Raw genomic sequence first — 22,299 nt, forward strand, 5'->3', positions numbered from 1 at the left:
AAAAAAAAAAAAAAAAAAGACTTAAGATCCACCATATAAATCTGTTTTTAAAAAATTCCACATAAATCTATTTTTAAAAAGCAGTAAAATGACAGCAAAGAATAATTCTGGTAACACAAAATCAAAATCTTCAAATTCAGATTTATATTCTTAATATTGCAAATAATGTTACCATCATCATTCCCAACATCCCTAGTAGCTACCATTTCCTGAGTGGTTAGATGATGGTATATACCATTTAATTTATATAGATTAAATCTTTTACAAAACTCAAAATGAAGCTCAGATATAATTAAGCAAGTCTCCCAAAATGTCATAGGCAGGATTTGAAACCAGATCAGTCTGGATCCACTAAGTCTTATTTGTTCTGTATCAGTCTCTTCCTCCTCAAGACAACTCTACCCCCACACACAAAGGAAAAAACCAACATAGAACAAAACCAAGGCAAAGTTACCCAAAGAGTAAGAATGCAATCTGGTTGCAATTATCCAATCGGATTCAGGTTCAATTATCTGATTTGAACCTGTTCTCAACAACAGGTTCAAATCAGACTCATCTGGGGAGCAGTATGAAAACACACACATTAACCCCAACCAGAGGTCCTGCCTTGCAATCTCTGGCAACGGAGTTCCAGGCCTGGTAGACTTAACAGAAAAAAATAAACACAAAGAGCATTCGGAGTCTGATGTGAATCCAATAAAGACCCACTATGGACTAGCATACATCCCACCCCTTCCTCATTCCAAATACCCCTCAAGAAAGAGCAACCTAAGGAGGCACATGATAGCAAAAGCCACAAAACAGAAATATCAGAAGGGGATGGAAGATGGGAGTATCAACCCTGGGAGCCAAGTAGGCAATATACCCTCCCCATAAAGTAAAAAAGCAATTCAGGGGCACACTGGTAATAGTGAAGTTACTTTAAAGGGAAAGACCTAAACTGGGTAGACTCCACAAGAAGACCTGGGCAGTTCACAGAACTCTTCTGCTTAGAGTCAGAGCACACAAAGGGAGGCAAGTAGCAACCCAGAACCCAGGGTTAATAGCCACTTAACAGAAGGGGCCTGGTGTTTAGGAAGCAGGAGAGAAAAGACATGTGGCATGAAGCCCAAGGGGGTAAAGAAGGGAAGCTTTGAATTTACCACCACTGTACCTTCCCAACTAGAAATGAGGGCCTATCACTTGACAAACATGTCCACAAAACGGGTAAGACAGTACACTGGGGACTGGGATTGACTCCCCAAATGCCATGTGACACACAGTACGCACATTAGAGCACAGCAGCCTTTTAGTAAAGATAAGGAAGTAATTAATCAGCGACATTGAAGAGGGGGTAAGGGTGTTGGAGGCGGAGGGGTGCGGGGAAGAAGGGTAAAACCACATATTAATTGCCTAATCATCTAACAGGTACCCAGCATTATTCGAAGGACTTTATATGTATTATTTTGCTTATTACCCAGAACAACCCTATTAGGAATCAGTATCCCCATGCAAAGGACGAGAGAAATGAGACAGCAGGGCTGGGATTCCCCCCCACCCCCCGCCCGCCCCCAGCTTGGCTCTAATGCCCATATTCTTTATTTTACCACAGGAGTTCAAAACTTTAGCGACTCAGAAAATAAAACTTTCCCCTGTTATACTATGTCCAAAACCAGTCAGGCACCCCAGTAATAAGTGACTCAACACTGCTAAGGTCTCATTAGACTCCCTGGCCCTCCGGACAGTAAAAGCCAACTAATCCAGCTGACTATGGCATCATAAATCACTTATTCTCTGTGACCAAGCATAAGGTGGTCACTTGGCAAATAATAAAAAGACGAAGGCTGGACAGTATAGCAACAAGTGCAGGCTTCAGCATCGACGGCTCAGGTCTTAGTCCTAGATCTCTCCCCCATGGCACTTTGTAAACCGTGCCATCCTGGCAAGGTTATGATATGAGAGCACTAGAGGGCAGACAGGACACCAGGACCCTATAAATGACAAGACCTTACCAAACATTAGGATTTCCAGACTTTCACTTCCCAGCTCTTCTAACACAAAGTTCTCCCCAGCTAGCACTCATTAGTGAATCAGTACCACACAATTTATGGCACTAGTTGGAATTTATTACCTTTGCCTCCATTATTTGCTCAGTTTTAAAGGTACAGAGGCAGCTCCAGCATTTCTGCACCAGAAGAATTTAGAAAGAAACTCCTTTCCACTTAAAAAAGTGTTAGGAATGTACCTGGAGGCTGCATTTACATAGCCAAAGGGGCTGAGTGATTAGAGAGGCCTGGAGGAGGAAGAGCTGGCTGCCCACCTCCCCGGGCCTGGTCCCTGGGAACATCCAGTCTCAGCATGTCCCAGGAAACCTGGCCTCCCTCTCTAAGTTCTCAAGATCTAGAATTCACCCTTCCTTCCCCCCTCACCCCCACCACTCCAGCCTTACTGAACCACTTGTACAGCACACAACACAGTCAGCCTGAGTACTGTTCACCTTCAATCTTTGCTGGTGAGGCACCTCTCCAATTCTTGAAGCCTCAGGCATTACCTTCTCTAGGAAAATTCTCCGTGGCCTCTTCAATCCTAAACTCAGCGCCTATTAAGTACTTCCATGATACTCTGCCACAGCAGTTACTGTCACTGGGAACTGAAACAGGCAGGCTCATTTTGGTCTGAGTTTCAACCACCACGCTCCACTGGCTCTCACTTTTAGCAATGACACATCTCAACCTTGAGGACAGGCGCCAAAGCCCCAGTTGCTAAACATCTAGGCTTCCTTTGCCTCTCATGTATCCCATCCTATACAAGTAACTTGGTCGTGTGTCCACCTCCTGAGAGCTAAACTGTCTTCTTTGATATTCCCTGGGCCTGGAATGTTGGAGAAGAGGACAGGGGGAAATCACTGACTTTGCTAAAATATGCATTCATTCTGTAACCTTTTTGGAATGAATGGTTTAGTTTTCTAATTACTATACTGCTTCACTATCTCCAGACAAGAGATTAAGGCAAGAATCCCATTTTGGCAATCATCACCAGCTAAAACTGTCTCAAGACCATAGGATGTTCCATGAAATACAGAACACTCCAGCAACAAGACAGAAAATATTCAACTCTTGGGCAGCTCCGGTGGTGCAGCGGTTTAGCACTGCCTGCAGCCTGGGGTGTGATCCTGGAGACAAGGGATCCAGTCCCACATCGGGCTCCCTGCATGGAGCCTGCTTCTCCCTCTGCCTGTGTCTCTGCCTCTCTCTCTCTCTCTCTCTGAATAAATAAATAAATCTTTAAAAAAAAAAAAAAAAACCTCTCTCTCTCTCTGAATAAATAAATCTATCTTTAAAAAAAAAAAAAAGAAAATATTCAACTCTCAAACAGAAAATCACAAATAGCATTAATCTGCTGAAGATACCAGGACAGTCCAGTTAGCTGGAAATCCTGGGAGCGTTTTGTGCTGAGATGTGATGGAAACATCCCCTGCCAGCACCCACAATAAGGGTACGTGTATACATAGGATGCCTCACTCCCTTTGACAGCCTCTATAATGATAATATGGATGCTCTATATTTTATTTAATCCGTCCCCTATTCATGAGACATTTAGGCTATTCTTAAACCATTATCTTAACCAATAAGCTACAAATATCCTTGATATACTTCCATATTTATCTCTGTCTAGAATATTTAGTTTTCCAAATTGCTCACTGTAACAGACCATAAATATCCTTGTATAAGGCTTCTTGTGCAGCTGTATATTTGTGTTTGTGTAGGAAAGTGACTCTAGAAATCTAACAGTGCACACAATAGCTTTTAAGGAAAAAAAAACACAACCATGTTTCTATCAACACCTAATCTATATACACAGATACATTTTAATCACCAAACTGTTAACAGTGGTTTACTCTGTTTGATGAGTTATTTGAAGTATACTAACAGATACAATGAACTACTTGTGTAATTTCAAAAATGTATATAGATATATTAGTATGAAAATCAAACCTCTAAAAAAATAAACACCAAATTCACAATTGTACTTACCTCTAGGGTTGAGGGAGCAGATGTGATCAAAGAATGATATTGGACTGAAGCGGAGTGGCGAGTTCAGTTGTTCATTATGTAAGTATTAGTCTTTTTAACATTTAAAATGGTTCATAATAAATCCAGACAAAAGAATCAAATGCAAAGCAAGGGAAATTACCCCCAATCCAACACAAGATGAGCTAAAGATGTGAATGAAAGTAAGACTAGGTGTTTTTTAATTATTTTTGAAACCAGCAAGTCATATTTAATAAAGTAATATTCAGGAGGAAAAAAAAGGTGCTTAAGAAAAAAAAAAGGGAAGAAAAAGGATTCCCACTGCTAATGTCATACTCAGTAGTGAAAAGGCTGAAAGCTTTTCCCATCAGATCAGGCACAAGTATGCCCACTCCCAGCTCTCAGATTCAACACAGTACTCTAAGTCCTAGCTAGAGCACAATCAGGCAAGAAAAGGAAATACAATGTAACTGAAAAAGAAGTAACTTGTCTCTATTTGCAGATGACATGATTTTATAAGGAGAAAATCCTAAAAATTCAACCAAAACACTGTTAGATCTAATCAATGAATTTAGGAAAGTTGCAAGATACAAAATTAGCACGCAAAAATCAGTAGTATTTCTATACACTAAAAATAAATTTTCAGAAAAAAAAAAAGAAAGAAATTGATCCCATTTACAATAGCAGTACCAACCATAAAATACTTAGGACCACATTTATTAACTGAAGAGGTGAAAGATCTCTCACTCTGAAAACTATAAGACATTAATGAAAAAAATAAAAGATGACACAAACGGGGAAATGCCTGGCAGGTTCAGTCAGTGGAACCTGTGACTATCTCAGGGTTTTAAGTTCAAGCCCCACATTAGATGCAGATTATTATTTTTAAGATTACTTAAAAGTAAAAACTTAAAAAAAAAAACAACACAAATGGAAAAGTATCCTGTGTTCATAAGTTGGAAGAATAATGTTAAAATATCACTATTACCAAAAGCTAACTTTAGATTCAATACAATCCATATCAATATTTCAATGGTATTTTTTACAGAAGGAGAAAAAGCAATCCTAAAATTTATATGAAACTGCCAAAGACCCCAAGCGCCAAAATCTTGAGAAAAAAAAGAAGAGGTATCACACTTCCTAATTTCAAGCTATACTATAAAGCTACAGCCATCAAAACAGGATGGTAGTGGCATTAAAACAGAAAAATAAATCAGGGGAACAGAATCAAGAGCCCAGAAATAAACCCAGCCATACACAATCAACTAATATATACTTTTTAAAGATTTTATTTATTTATTCATGAGAGACACAGAGAGAGGCAGAGACAGGCAGAAGGAGAAGCAAAGCAGGCTCCCCATGAACTCTGGGTTCATGACCTGAGCCAAAGGCAGACGCTCAACGACTGAGCCACCCAGGTGTCTCCAATCAACAAATATTTGACAAGAAATCCAAGAAAGGGCAGACCGGGTGGCTCAGCGGTTTAGAGTCGCCTTCAGCCCAGGATGTGATCCTGGAGACCTGGCATCAAGTCCCAGGTCAGGTTCCCTGCATGGAGCCTGCTTCTCCCTCTGCCTGTGTCTCTGCATCTCTCTCTGTGTCTCTCATGAATAAATAAATAAAATCTTAAAAAAAAAAAAAAATCCAAGAAAATTCAACCGAGAAAAGACTGTCTCTTCAATAAATGGTGCTGTAATAGCTGGAATAAATCCACATGTAAAAGAATCAAAATGGACCCATATCCTACTCACTCACTCACAAAAATTAATGCAAAATGGATTAAAAACTTGAATGTAAGTCCTGACCATGAAACTCCCAAACAAAAATACAGAAATAAAGCTCTTTGAGAGCAGTCTTGGTAATGATTGTGTGGATATGATATCTGAAGAACAACAAAATCAAAAATTGAAAATCAAAAACTCAACTGGGACCACATCAAACTAAAAAGCTTCCGCACAGCAAAAGAAACCACAAACAAAATGAAAAGACAACCTACAGAATGGAAAAACATCTGCAAACTATAGATCTGATTAAGTAGTTAATATCTAAAATATAGAAAGGACTCCTAACAACTCAATACCAAAAAGCAAATACATTGAAAATTAACAAGCTAATGGGGCACCTGGGTGACTCAGTCTGGCTTTGGCTCAGGTCATAATCCCAGGTTCCTGGGACCAAGCCCCACATCAGGCTCTGCTCAGTGAGAAGCCTGCTTCTCCCTTTCCCTCTGCTCCCTCTTCATGCACATGCACTCTCTTTCTCTCGAATAAATATTTTTTTAAAAATTAATAAATTAAAAAATGAGCAAAGTACCTCAAAAGACATTTCTCCAAAGATATACAAAAAAATCAACAGGTATATGAGAAGATGCTCAACATCACTAGTCAGTAGGGAAATGCAAATTAAAGCCACAATGAGATATTACCTCACACCTATTTAGAATGGCCATATCAAACAGACAAGAGATTAAACAAGTTAGCAAGGATGTGGAGAAAAGGAAACTCTTGTCCACTGCGAGTGAATTGGTATAGTCACCATGGAAAACAGTATGGAGGATACTCAAAAAATTAAAACTAGAACTATCCAGTAATCCCACTTCTGGGAATATACCCAAAACAACAAAAACACTAATTCAAAAAGATACCTAACTCCATGTTCACATGTTCAGGGCAGCATTACTTACATAGCCAAGACATGGAAACAAACTAAGACAAATACTAAATACTGTATGGTCCTACTTAGATGTGGAATCTAAAAAAACAAATAAATAAAACAGTAACTTTTTAAAAAACTCATAGAAAAAAAGATCAAACTGAAGAGTTACTGGATACAGATGGTGGTGGGAGAGAAAACTGGAGAAAGGTATTTACAAGAGGTACAAACTTTCAGTTATAAAATAGGTAAGTACTAGGGATGTAACATACAACATGATGACTACAGCCAACACTGCTGTAGGAGATATGGGAAAGTTAAGAAAGTAAATCCCATGCGTTCTCACTAAAAGAAAAGAATTCTTCTTCTTTAGGTTACTGTATAGATGGATGGATGCTACTGTAGCAATCATTTTTTAGTATATGTAAATTAATGTATGCCTTGAATTTATACAGCGTTTTATGCCAATTATTTCCTCAGTAAAACTGAAAGAATATATTTCTTTGTAAGAAAAAAAAGTCTTAATAAAGGTATAACAATTAATTTGCATACTTCTCTCTTAGGAGGGCAAGATTCTAAGTGTTAAAATAGAAAAGAAATATCTACAAACCAAAACACTATATTTCCACACTTAAAGCGCTGACAATCTATTTCAAAAGACAAGATTAACTATTATGCTGACTTGCTATTAATGCCTAGTTATAATAATACTAAATCATTATCAATATTTAATTGTAGCTTGTAATGCCAATTTAGACCCAGAGATGTGGAAAATCCACAAGACTTGACTAAATGGGTCAAATGGAGTTGGGGGAGAGGGGGGAGTCCTTTAAATAAGCTCTCACCTAAACAAAGTCATAACATTACCTGACTTCCGACATTAATGGTGATAAAGCAATTAAAAATGGGATATTCAGGAATCTGTCACACAGAATCCTTATGAAAAATAAGTGTATCCTAAAATCACTCAAAATCTAATTTGCAAACAAGACTTGTAATTTGGGTCTGAAAACTCACTACACAGGAAATACAATGCAAAAAAATAAATGAAAGGGACTCATCAAAACCAGATTTCTGGATTCCAATTGAAAATAAATGTTTATGAAAAAAAGTTTAACATCTCTTTTCACTTGTCGGTAGAAAAGGATTTGGTATCTCTTCAAAATCCTTTGTGAAGTTGGCAAAAATCGGGGATCCCTGGGTGGCTCAGTGGTTTGGCGCCTGCCTTAGGCTCAGGGCGTGATGCTGGGGTCCTGGAATCAAGTCCCACATTGGGCTCCCTGCATGGAGCCTGCTTCTCCCTCTGCCTGCGTCTCTGCCTCTCTCTTCGTGTGTGTCTCTCATGAATGAATAAATAAAATATTTTTTAAAACTGAAGTTGGCAAAAATGGAGTGATGAAGTATATTTTACAACTGGGCTTTGAAAGCAAGCAGCCTTGTAAGAGCTATTGTTCCCATTTTTTTTTTTTTTTTTTTTTAACTTATGATAGTCACAGAGAGAGAGAGAGAGAGGCAGCGACATAGGCAGAGGGAGAAGCAGGCTCCATGCACCGGGAGCCCGACGGGGGATTCAATCCCGGGTCTCCAGGATCGCACGCCCTGGGCCAAAGGCAGGCGCCAAACCGCTGCGCCACCCAGGGATCCCTGTTTCAATTCTTTATCGCTGTTTCCCGAATGGCCACAAGAGGGCAGCACAGCAACACTTCAATGAGAGAAAAGTAAGCCTGTGGGTGCTCTGCCCAGGAGCTGCCATTTCAGCACTTGGGTGTTTATTTTTTCTGAAATTTACAAAATGGCTGAACTGTTTGGCAGAGGATGCTTTTTTTTGTCGGTGAAAGCAAAATCTGTTAACACAAAGCAACCTACACTAAAATTCTTTTTTTAAAACTTGTTTTCAGACTAAATTCTATCGATGATTCAGTAGCTAATATTTATGAAGCGCTTAGGTGTCAAGCATATGCAAAAATTTTCCTCTAAACCTTTACAAAAACCGTCTAAGACAAATTACCCTCATTATAGAAGAGGCTTAGCCCAAGTGCATATACATGATGTCACCCCTCCCAGCCCCACAGCATGAACTATGGGACTCACAGTGCTGTCCCCGCCATGCAGACATTCTTCGGTAAAACAGCATTAGGGCAGCCTGGGTGGCTCAGCGGTTTGGTGCCGCCTTCAGCCCAGGGCCTGATCCTGGAGACCTGGGACTGCCTCTGGTTCAAGTCCTACCATTATGAGGAATACACCACATTATAAACAAGGTTAAAAGACGACCAATTGAGAAGAGAAATTTCAATAACATAAGAATTACAGATCAAAGAAAAATCCACAGATAACTAGGGGAAGGACAGGGATTATCAACCACAGAAAAGAAACTGGCCAAGAAACTTATGAAAAGGAAATTAAACCTCAGGAGTAATTTGAGAAATGTATTATTACAACAGGTTATTCTACATCCATCTGCTTTGTAGAAATTAAAATGTATGATAATACTAAGTGATGTGGAGAAAATAGGCAAGATAGTAATAATACACCATTACTGAAAAAGCAATTGGCAGAGGCATTGCAAAGCAACTTGCCATTTTCCAGTAAACCTCCAAATATGCATATGAATCATGCAATTTGATCTATGGGTATATAAAAGCACACACATCATTAAATTTGTGCAAGAGGGATCCCTGGGTGGCGCAGCGGTTTGGCGCCTGCCTTTGGCCCAGGGCGCGATCCTGGAGACCCGGGATCGAATCCCACGTCGGGCTCCCGGTGCATGGAGCCTGCTTCTCCCTCTGCCTATGTCTCTGCCTCTCTCTCTCACTGTGTGCCTATCATAAATAAATTAAATTAAAAAAAATAAAAAAATAAAATAAATTTGTGCAAGAAGTGGAAGTATAAAAATTCACAGCTCTGCTCATAAAGACCATTAATTCCCTAATAAAGGAATTAATCTAATCTAGATTCATACTCTGCAATTAACAAATTAGACTAGGAATGGATTAGATCTATAAACATCAACACAACAATTGCAAAACTATTAGATCTTTAAAACACAAAACCCATTATGCAAACCAGGTACATTTTTAAAATGCCAAGTTTTTTATATGTCAAGTTCATGACCGTTAACTAAAGAGAAGGCATAGTAAACAGGACATTAGCCATATCTAATTTGTTTAGAACTTTAAACTGTACTCTTTGAATTTTTCTGAGCTTTTCTGAATTTCTCAAAAAAGACTTGCAGAATTGATCACTATTCAGAAGCAGATCTTCCTGGGGTCTGACAGTGCTGGAAGTTACTTTTTTTTTTTTTTTTAGATTTCATTTATTTATTCATGATAGAGAGAGAGAGAGAGTCAGAGGCACAGGCAGAGGAAGAAGCAGGCTCCATGGAAGGAGCGTGATGTGAGACTCGATCCCAGGACTCCAGGATCAGGCCCTGGGCCGAAGGCAGGCGCTAAACCACTGAGCCACCCAGGGATCCCTGGAAGTTACTTCAAACACTTCTAAAACCATGGCTCTTCTTTCCAGAAAAAAAAAAAAAAAAAGGCACACAAAAAGCTACTTCCAGTTTCAGGGGGTAAAAAGCAAAGTCTCTCAGATTCAGAAATTCAGTGCTAACAAGGGAAAAACATCCATCTGTAATAAGCATGCTCCTAACATCTTCAACTGATGCCAGAAGTCACCTTGTCTTCATCATGCTACCTCTGCTCCCCCATAACCAATTAATACTGAGTAGTCCTAAATAGCTCCAGAAGCATCAAATAAACAGTTCAGGAAGCATCCATGGACATATACCACCAGGAAAAAGTGAATTAGAGCAAGGAGCCTGGATGAGGTAAAAACCAGATAACCACTTTATGAACATCTACCCAATTCAGATCTGCTAATGCACTAAGGATCATATAAGAACAGGACAAGTAGTTAAAGCGGGGTGAAAGAAAGCTCTTCCTATAACCCACCATCTCAGGTGGTATATTTTAGAGCCCTGAGGACAGATGAACTAGTCTGACCACAAATTCCTTGCAGCCCTTTGAGTCTCATCTTTCCTTACTTCTAGGCTATAAATCTCTAGACTTCCATAAGGTAGCAACTCCAACGTTCAAAGGGGGCTTAAAAAGCCAGAATGCTAACCTCAATAGCAAATTACTTCTACCCAAAGTCATAGGACCTAAGTGGGGTCCCTGAATCAAGCCACAGAAAAAGCAATACTAATGGTGAGGACTCCCTCAACTTTCTTAGTAACAATCAATATTCACTGTGGCAAGCATTTTGCCAAATGTTTTAGACCACAGTTTCTGAAGCATGGCATTACTAACATTTGGGGCCAGATAATTCATTTTCTGTTGTGGGAGGCTGTCCTTACATGTTGTAAGACATTTATGCAGCATCCCTAGCCTCTTCCAAGCAGATACCAGGTGCACCCCAGCCCCAACCAAAAATATCTCCAGACACTGCCAAAAGTCAGGAAGGGGGGATGTCCCAAGTAGGAAACTACTGCTTTATTTCATTCTAAACTTCCCTAAGAGACACACACATAGTCTACCCTTTCTCCTTTTCTAAAGGATAAAGAAACAAGTTCAGAGGTTCCCGCCCAAGATCTTACAGCTAAAAGGCAGAACAGAGACCCAAATTTCTGTCCTAATTAGCCCTTGTTTCCCAAACCAGCCTCAAGCCTCCGCACAAGAAACAACCGTGGTTGGTGTTCAACATACAGGTTCCTGGGATGGGACCTCCCGGACCTGACTGAATTCAAACTTCCAGGCGAAAGGCTGGGAATATGTTTAACTATCACTCAAGTGACTCTTAACAAGTAAATCTGAGGACTTACATGCCTTTATAAAGCTAACTTCAAAAGGAGCAATTTTTTATTTTTATTGGTAAATCAAGCAAGGGAAATGGAGAATTTGACCTATCACTCACCTTCCTCAAAATTACAGCTTATCAGCCAGACACTATTTGAATGTCTCTATTTGAATGTCAAATAACCTCTACTGAAACTGAAGACACTAGAGCTACTTCCTTTCACGGCATGTCTAGAGAACAATGGTTTCCATCCCTGACTACCTAATACACCCACCTGGAAAGCCATGACAATGCCCATGATCGCCCCTGCCCTACTACATATAGAACCCCTAAAATCCAATCAGGTATGGGGCCTGTTTTATTTTTTAAGACTTTATTTATTCATGAGAGACAGAGAGAGAGAGAGAGGCAGAGACATAAGCAGAGGGAGAAGCAGGCTCCCTGCAGGGAGCCCGAAAAGGGACTCAGGAGTTCAGGACCCCAAGATCACGCCCTGAGCCAAAGGCAGATGCTCAACCACTGAGCCCCGCAGGTGCCCCTGGGGCCTGTTAAAAAAAAAAAAAAAATTCCCAAATGATTCTGATGCAAAGGGTATTTGGAAGTTAAGTAGGAGTTAGTTTAGAACAAGACAACAAATTAGAAACCCAGTCTTCATAATCCGTTGCCAAACCCAAAGGGTGTGGGGGGCAATGGGAGTCAGGACTGCAAAAAGATCTTCTGAGATTTCCAGTACCTCCCCCTCCCATCCACCCTTCTTTTATCGAGTCCCCAACCACCCCCATGGGAATCACTTAAAGCAGCCACATTTTTTTTTTTTTTAGGTTTTCGTTTTATTAATTACCAGCAGCCACATTTTAACTAGAAATTCTTTATCCAAAACAATGACTTTTGAGCAGCACTAAGTTTCTGGTGCCCATTAACCCTACAATGCATTGAGATTTTGAGTTTTCGGTTTCTTTAAAACACAGTTTTTATGAGAAAAGAGCATACAGAATAATTCGATTTTTACATTTTCCCTTAATATACAGTTTCCTCTTAGCCATCTTATTTGATGGTAATTTTCGACAAAATGCTTAAGTGACCCCTGGAACCAAACTACCAGTGTTTGAATCCAATTCTACCATTTACTCCTTTCCCCTAATGCCTGAGTTTTCTATCGGCGAAATAAGGAGGGTAATCACAACTACCTCATAGGCTTGTGAAGATTACCCAAATTAACACATATAAAGGACTTGTTCTAACAAATTCCAGGCTCGTAGTAGGCACTATAAATGACAGTTACTGTGTTTTTCCAAAACAAACTTAGTTTTCACTGAAATCTCTCTATTACCTCATCCACTAGTTTAAGCTTACTGAAATGCAAAATTACCTGCAAAACCAGCATAAACAAATTTGAGAGGAATCTGCAAATCCTTTTTTATGTATATGACTCAAATGAAGGAACACAATGGGATGGGAATGAAAGAGCTCAGCAGGATGCCGGACCACCCACAGGCCTTCAAAGGGAAAGTGCTCTGGGACAGTTAATTTGGGGAACTGGCTAACCAGTGGCAGGTCAGTAGCATTTCTGCTACACTAACCGCCACATTAAATAAAATGCACATCAAAAAAAAAAAAAAAACCTTAAAATAGTGACTGACAGGAGGGATCCCTGGGTGGCTCAGTGGTTTAGCGCTTGCCTTCGACCCAGGGCGTGATCCTGGAGTCCCGGGATGATGGAGTCCCATATCGGGCTCCCCTCATGGAGCCTGCTTTTCCCTCTGCCTGTGTCTCTGTGTCTCTCATGAATAAAAGAATAAAATCTTAAAAAAAAAAAAAAAGTGCCTGACACAAGAGCAAGTAGTCAAAAAAGCATAAATCTACTCCAGTATTTTCCCATAAAATTCTTACTACATACTGCTTTTCCCTATGATAAAATCCAAATGAAAGATTACCAACATTATGGATACTGCTGAACTTAGAAATAAGCCTAACCCTAACACATGCCATTCCATAAGGTTTATTATCATATTATATTCTATTTTATTTTTTAATGCTGGTGACAATTCACAACCCACCAATGTGTAACAAACCCTATTCCAAACAGCAGAGCCCACATACACTGCATTAGACAGTTACTTGTATCAGCTTGAGGGAAAGGGAATTATGAATGGAATGTCACTGCATTCAAAGTTAATTCTGGAATCCAAACTTTTAGAAGGATCATAGGGCATAAGTGGAGAATTATAGTAAGGAAGTGACAGCACTAGAATTTAAAGCAATTAGGACAAGAATTCAAAAACCTTGGGGGTGAAAAATTCTATCAGCATACACTACTGCTGGATTTGGCATAACATTTAGTGCAGAAAATGTCCCTCTTCCATCAAGACACAACCACCCTTACACCAGCACCCCACCCACTTTTCCCTTCCAGACCTCCAAACGCAAGCTACTGGTAAAATTGCCCTAAAGGGACAAGGAGAAAAAAATGAGAGAGGCAACAGGAACACCAAGGGTTAGAAAGGAATCCAACAAGAGGTTCTCTGTCAAAAGAATCAAAACACATGCAAACCTATGGAAATACATGCACTTTTAAACCGCATGGAGAGCTTTGGAAAATTAACTCAATCCTAGAGAACTGGGCTAGACTTGAGTCTTTTTAGATGCCCTCTCCAGGGTCTGCTATAGGAACAAATAATAGAACTCAACCCACAAACCATAAGGAATGGGAAATGAATAACATTAAGAAGACCAACAATACAGAAATCTTAAACCTAGACTACAGCTAAAGCAGAATAATATTGGACTTTAGGCATTATGTTAAGTCAGATATATGGTGCTATGATGAAGGTGGATTAGGAAGAGCAAGCCACTGCCAACTGGGTATTAGTTTTAAGTATTATTGCAGTTACATCTGTATCCAAACAGCATTGCTCCTTGGCATTCATTATTCACTCCTGCACAGCTTGAGAGGGTAAACCAAGGCAATAACCACTTGCTCCAGAAGGAAGGTAAGGTATCTACTCAGAGTGACTACCCACAGTTGCGCTGTGACTCACAAGCACAGAACAAGAAGCTGTTCTGGTCCAGAAAGCATCAAACACTCCCTTCAAAAGGCTGGCTGTCTCAGAAGAAAATTCTAAGAGAGGATTAACTACAAAAAAAACCTAAGGTTTCAGCTAACTAAAAGAGGACTTGCCTTCTAAAATCATTTTAGAATGATTTAGACAGATACCTGTATCAGCAGGAGGGGAAAGGGGCCTAGATTAGGCCTAATGGATCTCTTATGGGAGGCCAGGACACCAACCTCTACTCTCAGGAACAGCATGACTCTTAACAAGGGAATAAGTGCAGAGGGAGGGGTAAGAAAGTAAGATAAAGCATTAGAAGTAAAATAGTACTCATTGCTTACATTTAAAGAGCACTTTCAATGTAACAGGTTATTTGCTAACAAGCACTTTATAGGCTTTATGTTACTTGACTTCATAACCCCAAGAAGATTATCATTATCCACATTTTTTAAGTGAGAATTCTGCAAGTCCAACAGTAGACATCATGGGCCTAAATTGGGAAAAAAATTTTCAGTATTCAAGTAAACGTCACACTGGTGTGTATTAGGTACACAGCACTTGCCAGGCACAGAAGTTAACAATTAAACCCACCACAAACAACAAAATAACTCATTATATTGAATCCAAAGCATAAAATCAGGACCTTAGCCAAGGCTCCTCGGCAGCATTTCCCCAAACTATGGGAACTCTTCAGTAAAGGGAATTTACAGTTCTTTTCAGTATGGAATATAATCCTGATAAGGTCACTGAATTAACCAAAAAAGGTAACCCTAACCAAGTATCTTAACACTAAAATACTACATAGGAACTGTTTCAAAATGTACCATGAAAGGCTTCCATACACCTAGGTTCTCCATGATTTATTTCGCAAAGCAAAAAGCTCGTTCCTCACCTCATAAACTGCACTCGAGCTTTTTAGAAAGTCTGTCCCCAGACTTGCCCTGTCAATTAAACTTTAAACACTTAAGTCGAAAGGTCATAGCAGACATATAAACAATGTGTTGTTCTCACACTGTATTACGTTACTGATTACAAAATAAACATTGGATAGACCCTAAGTCTATTTGATGGTATTTGGTTTGATGGGTATTTGATGACTTAGTCAACTTCTATTGTTCTGGCCTTACACTAACACTAAAGTTCCAAAACAGCAGCAATTAGCAATTTTGCTAAGGTATAAATTTGAATTCAATGCCCGGGGGCAGGCTAGAAGGCAGGAGACAACAACAGCTAGGATAACAAGCACTCAGCATAAATTGGCCAACATGGGGCTGGGGCGTCTGGGTGGCTCAGTCACTTAAGTTGTCTGCCTTTGGCTCAAATCATGATCCCAGGGTCCTGGGATTGAGCCCTGCAAGAGCTCAGTAGAGAGCCTGCTTCTCCCTCTCCTTCTGCTGTTCCTCTGTTTCTGCTGTCAAATAAATAAAACTTTATTTTCTTTTAAAGATTTCATTTATTTGTTCATGATGGAGAGAGAGAGCGCGCGTGCGCGCGCGGGAGAGAGAAGCGGAGGGAGAAGCAGGCTCCATGCCAGGAGCCTGACGCGGGACTCGATCCGGGGACTCCAGGATCACACCCTGTGCCAAAGGCAGGCGCTGAACTGCTGAGCCACCCAGGGATCCCCAAATAAATAAGACTTTTTTTTTAAAAAGTAAATAAATAATATGTTTGTGACCCCCACCTCCACCCCTCAAGAAAGCCAACTGAGTTCTTGAGTTCTAAGATTTGCAGGAAGAACCTAAAGGGCCTTAAAATTTTCTTTGTTTTTTAAAAGGTCATAACCAGAAAAAATTTACTAGGTATGACACAGAACACTCAATTTTTGTCAGGAAGAAGTTTACCCTACCACATTTTATGGGAGAAAGGATAGGAGTTTGGAAATCCCAGAGGCCTCAAAAAGTATCTCACAATCATTAGGAATTTGCCATATGAGAGAAAGGAGAGGAGTAAAATAATTATAAAATCTGTGAGAGATGGGACAACTGGGTGGCTCAGGTTGTAATCCCAGGGTCCTGGGATAGAGTTCCACATCAGGCTCCCTACAGGGAGCCTGCTTCTCCCTCTGCCTATGTCTCTGCCTCTCTGTCAGAATAAATAGATAAAATCTTTTAAAAAATAAAATCTGAGAGGTGCCCAGGTGGCCCAGTCAGTTGAGTGTCAGACTCATGATCTCAGAGTAATGAGACAGTCCCAAGTTGGGATCCTAGCTGAGCATGGAGCCTGCTTAAGATTCTCTTTCCTCTCCCCCTGTCCACACTGTCTGTGGAAAAAAATAAAATAAAATCTGTGTCAGATACTGTCAGAAAAAAATTCAACTTCCAGATTCACCTCTCAAACCAGAACTTGCTAAAACTTTCACAAAATTCATCAAATACTGTTTAACCATGTTCCTGTGAGGACTTAATCTTTACAGATTTTAATTTTCAAGGTGCCATGTAGGTTTTAAAAGAAGCCACAGAGGGACCCCTGCATGGCTCGGTCAGTGGTTGAGCATCTGCCTTTGCCTCAGGCAATGATCCGGGTCATGGGATCCGGTCCTACACATCTGGCTCCCAGTGAGGAGCCTGCTTCTCCCTCTGCCTGTGTCTCAGCCTCTCTCTGCACATCACTCATGAATAAATAAATAAAATCTTTTTTAAAAAATAAATAAGCCACAGAAAAGAGATTAAATCAACATTTTTCTTGCCATTTTTTGCCATTCTCTGCACAGAAGGAAAAACGCTCAGAAGTCTTAATGAACAGACCTAATTACTCTGGTTCTTTAAAAAGTTCACTGGCTCCAAGTGGCATGCAAACAGTTTGTAAATAAATTGCTGTTATCATAATATAAATTTTAACTCACGTATTAATATCATCATTTTGGGTTAAAACATCTTCAACAAAGTAGTTTATATCTTCAAACATGACTGCAATACTACTTCTCTTCCAGTTTTTAGGAATTTAAAGACATTCAGCAAATAGTAAAAAATTTATACAACTAACCAGAACTCAACCTCAATACACAAGAAGAATCTTCTTTCTTGTTGCTTCAAACGCACTTCTGAGGTTTGAAGCTCCAGTTAAATGGTCAAGTTCTACAAGTATTCACCTCTAAAGCTAATTCTTGTATACGTACTTTATACCTGAGAACATAATTTAAGAATCTCTTATTAAACTTGATGGGCACAAGTCTATAGAACCAAAATTCCAGTTTCACCTAAAGTTTCTATAAGCTATTCAAAAGATTCTTCCAAAAGCTTCAAAATTGTGTGAACCTACAAAGCCAACTACTATGGCAAATTTTAACTTTTTAAAACTTCATTCGGAAACGTGAAAGATGCTCAGGTAAACCTGTCTACCTACAATCCACATCTCTCTGGAGACAGCATCTCTCACTCAGTAAGGAACTTCTGAAATAGGCCCAGTACCTGACGACTCCCTCCCGTGACTGCCAACAGCACTCCAATAGCAGAGGGGGGAAAACAAAACCTTTTCGTCAGGGCACAGTAGGAAAACAGTACAGCCTTCTCTTCGTGCTTAAATTCATTACGTGCGACTCAATCATGAAATAATCGTTGCTAAACTAGGGTTTTTTGTTTGGTTTTTTTTTTTTTTAGAGCCAGAAATCCTTGCCAAAGCTTTCCCAACCAGACCGAACACAACCAAAGCGTTTTATTAACAATTACCAGGACCGAGTTAGAATACCCAAGAACCGGGGGCTTGAGAGGTTTCCAAGGCCTTCCAAGTGCTTCGTTCCATCAACTGAGTTTCGGGGCGTCGCGGCTCCTTGGCACACTGCTACCAACACCTGGAAGGAGCGGTTTTCTTCCTAACACTTGTGCGCACACTAACGGGTGCCTCACATGCTGTTTTCTGTCATTTTTGAAGTTAACGTCGTCGTGCTAAGTGGAAACTCCTAACACTGGTTTCTACGTATCCCGTAGTCTTAAAAATAAATCACTTTGCACATACTGACCTGAGTTTTCCTCCATCAAATGCCAACTGAGAAAATGCGTGGCACCAAGTAAAAATGCACGGGGACAGGTTCACATAACCGTCCCTTTGTTTATGAGCCATGATTAGACACCAGCTCTAACACCCGCTGGGACGTCACACTTTCAACAAAAATATTTCCTGACAGAGAAACGGTTTTGGTCAGTGATGAGAAGATTAAGCTCACTAATCTCTTCACTGAACGGGAAAAGGAAAAAAAAAATCCGCTAGGATAGGAGAAAGGAAAGCGGAAAAAAAAAAAGTCAAACCCCACAGGTTTTTCGATCAGCGGCTTTTACTTCGTCCCAAAGTAGAAGCCGCTCCTAAGAAAGGAGCGCCCTTCCGAGGGACGGGCCGAGGAACACACGCCGCAGGGTGCGGACGGCTAGAGGGGAGGGCGCAGAGGACCGCCGAAGCGAACCGGCCGGGAGGCGGCCCCCCACCCCCACCCCCACCCCCCGAAAGCCCCGGCCGCAGCTCGGCCCCTTCCCTTCCGACCCTCCGCCCCAAGGCCGAGGGCTCGCAGGACCGACAGGAAGCACCCCGGCGGCGCACGCAGCCCAACGTCACTGCGTTCGCCCCTCCCAGGGGCGAGACGACGCGCCTGACGTCGCGGGGCGGGGCCTGCCGGGGGCCGCCGCTGTTGACCCGCTGTTACCAGGCGTGCGCACAGCCAATCAGCAGCCGGCGCCGGCGCCGGCGCCGGCCGGCCTTTGAACTCGGCACGGCAACTTCCTGCTGTTTGGCGAGTACACAGTGCAATGCAGTATGTCTGTCAGCGCTGCGGCACAAAGGAACAGCCATTTTGTGACTGAGCTGGACCTGCACCAAGATGCCAGGGGCTCACAGAGCTGCTGCCCGCGCGGACTACCAAGTTGCCCTTTATTTTAGCACCACAGAACCAAAAAAACGGAAGGCTGACGGGGGGGAAGGAGTTTTGGTATTTCAAGTTTACATTCGATTTTGAGTCTTCTCAAAAATCCCGATTCTTAAGAATTATCAGCATCATAAAATGGCTGCCACTTAAAAACTGCCTGTTCAGTCCCGAGCAACTGCATTATGCCATTTCTAATTAGCCCCAGTCTTTCGGCATAACTGCTAAAAGGATTAAAAAGCAGAAGGTTTTTGCCGCACCGCAGGTTGTCAAAATAAATCTGGTTCAAAGGCAGACGATTCAGAGATAAATTTAATAAACTGTCTCAGTTCTTTAGATAAAACTGCAAACGCAGCGTCCTAGAACACACAGAACCTTTGTGTGCACACAGGTCCATTCACATTCCCTGGTCTCCTGCTTCCCAAGCTTCAAGATTACTCGTTACCCCACTGACAATTATTTAGGAAAGAAGTGTGTGGTACATGGTTTCTCTGTATGTCCATCACTAAAACTTTTTTTTAATATTTAGAAACTTTACAGATAGATCAAGTATTTTTGAAATCATATTTTTGAAAGTAACTTTTTAATCTTCAGAAATCAGGATATACAACATATAACATAGTTAAAAGCATTAACAAAAGAATACAGTAATAACAAACTTTATATAGAAACTATAAAGTCACTGCATTATTTCCAAACAAAAACAGTGAAGTATCAGGTTTACCTAAACTTGCACTCAATCCTTTCAGATCCTAAACTAATTCTCAGAACAGAGTTTACTTGACCTGCAAACTCCTCCCTTCCTCTCTAGTGGCTCAGGCTGTAAAAGTGATTTTTGTAGAATTCCCTGAACACTAGACTTTGTGCCATGGAAACTAGGTCCTTGCAAGAAATTGTGATAGATTAAGGAACCAAGTACTAGTACCTGAACAGTCTCCTTAACTTGAGCTTCCTAAAATTAACATTCATCTACCACAATAAACACCACTAGCATCCCATTAAGCTTTACAATTTTAAAAGGAAGTGATGTCATAATTATGTACATGTATTAAGGTATGCAATTTCAGATAACTATTTTAAAACTCCAAGGAGTCTCTCAGATATTTTTGAACATTCATCAGGTATGTGAATCAAACTACCTGACAAAATCAGGGATCCCTGGGTGGCGCAGCGGTTTGGCGCCTGCCTTTGGCCCAGGGCGCGATCCTGGAGACCCGGGATCGAATCCCACATCGGGCTCCCGGTGCATGGAGCCTGCTTCTCCCTCTGCCTGTGTCTCTGCCTCTCTCTCTCTCTCTCTGTGACTATCATGAATAAATAAATAAAATCTTTAAAAAAAAAAAAAAAAAAAAAAAACTACCTGACAAAATCAATTCAAAGAGCAGTACATCATGCTTCCTTGTTAAGCTGTAATCTCCCACTGCCAACAGGCAGATGCATGACAACTTCCAAATAGTTTTCTAGGTAAGTAAATTATTAAAAGAAAGAAGAGCAACACTGCTTAATTTTTTAAATTAGAAGGCAGTCTCATCAATGATGTTAACCACAAACCCTACATAAGCCAAAACCTATGTGAGACTATGCAAATCAGACATACTCAAGGGAGCAACAATTTTAGGTACTGAATCTTTAATAATTTGTCAAATACACCTGGGGATTCCTAGTTCTTCAAATTACCGTTACTTTTCAGAAAAAAAATCAGTTTAGGATTAGTAGAGAAGTTGTCTGTCCTAAATCAAATCTAGGTAATTACAAGAGCAAATTCACTTCAAAAGACAGCAATCCAAATTGTGTGACAACTTAATTTGCAAAAGAATTTGGAAAAGTATTTTTAAAAGAAAGGGTCAAAATATTTTAAGTATAATAAAGTATAAATAAAATTCAACATTTGTAATAAACCAGTTCAACAAAACTTTCAAATTCACTAACCTAATATTACTTCTATAAAATTATAAAAGTAAAAGCAAAATTGAGGGAAAAAATCATATAATTAATCACATCCTTAACTGTAGGATTTAAAATTCATAACATGACAATTTATAAGAACACACGTCAAAGAAACTCATTCATATGTACTTTTAAAAAATTAATATACAGATCGTAACAACAAAACATCTGAGAGGCTTTATTACTTAGTCACTAATAAGATTCCAACAAATGTGAAACATATCGTGATTTGAACAAACAGTATATTTGTAAGCTTCAGAAGATAAAGCATTCCAGGCGACTCTGTCAAAATAAATCAATAAATTTAAAGCAGCTACAACTAAAATGCAAAAATAAGACACTACACATCTACCAACCAAAAAGCACTGTCTGAATATAAGTATATAAATGCAAACCTTAAAATATTTTAAATGCAAAATGATACAAGTATAATCAGTAACAAACACAAAAGAGAAGTATATTAAGAGTATTCCAGGATTTCTGTGATCACAGGTTTGATTTCATAAATGCAGGAACTGTAACCATGGAGTAAAGGTTTTGATAAATCTTACCAAAATTTCCTAAAATGTCAAGAGTATCAAAAGAAATACAGAGTCAAATAAAAATATAAACTGAGAGGCATCAGTCAAAGGGTCCTTTTTGCAATTTCATTTTAAAATGTACATTTTTTCATTCATATAACTTTCTCAAACGTCTATTTACTATAATTTACTACCACAAGGCTCCTCTATGGCCTTCAGTTACAAGTTTGGGTATCCTAGATTCTTCAAAGAAAAAATTTGCCTTGTATGTAAAATGGTGCAATGCAGCAATGGCTAAACCGACAAGGTCATTTTTCTACAGCACAAAAACCTAAAACCTGAAATTTATTGACAGAAAAACTGTAGTTTGCAGGAAAGGCCCCCTTGAATAAAGGTACCTTACCTTTTGACTGCTGTAAGAGGCCTTAAGTCACAACTCAACTTTCATAAATTGCTACCAAAAAATTAGGGTGTGGCAT

At 40.0% G+C, this 22,299-nt stretch overlaps 1 protein-coding gene across 7 annotated transcripts in view; it reads right to left on the reverse strand.

The window, feature by feature from the left end:
* CHD2 (chromodomain helicase DNA binding protein 2) overlaps window positions 1-22,299 on the reverse strand; it is a 119,723-nt gene that overhangs the window by 96,194 nt on the left and 1,230 nt on the right. For 5 of the 7 annotated variants that reach the window (XM_072798586.1, XM_072798599.1, XM_072798593.1 and 2 more), the window contains exons 1-2: window positions 20,713-21,581; window positions 18,462-20,491 (exon numbers count right to left, since the gene is read on the reverse strand). The exons of 1 other annotated variant lie outside the window; for it this stretch is intronic. In XM_072798586.1, coding sequence (XP_072654687.1) covers window positions 18,462-18,562 — 101 coding nt within the window. In that variant the 5' untranslated portion in view covers window positions 18,563-20,491; window positions 20,713-21,581. Of the gene's footprint in view, window positions 1-4,013; window positions 4,595-18,461; window positions 20,492-20,712; window positions 21,582-22,299 lie in introns of those variants that run through there. One more of the 7 variants, XM_072798613.1, reaches the window with a different exon arrangement.

This window comes from Canis lupus, chromosome 2 (genome assembly GCF_048164855.1).
Source record: "Canis lupus baileyi chromosome 2, mCanLup2.hap1, whole genome shotgun sequence".
Lineage (NCBI taxonomy): Eukaryota > Metazoa > Chordata > Mammalia > Carnivora > Canidae > Canis > Canis lupus.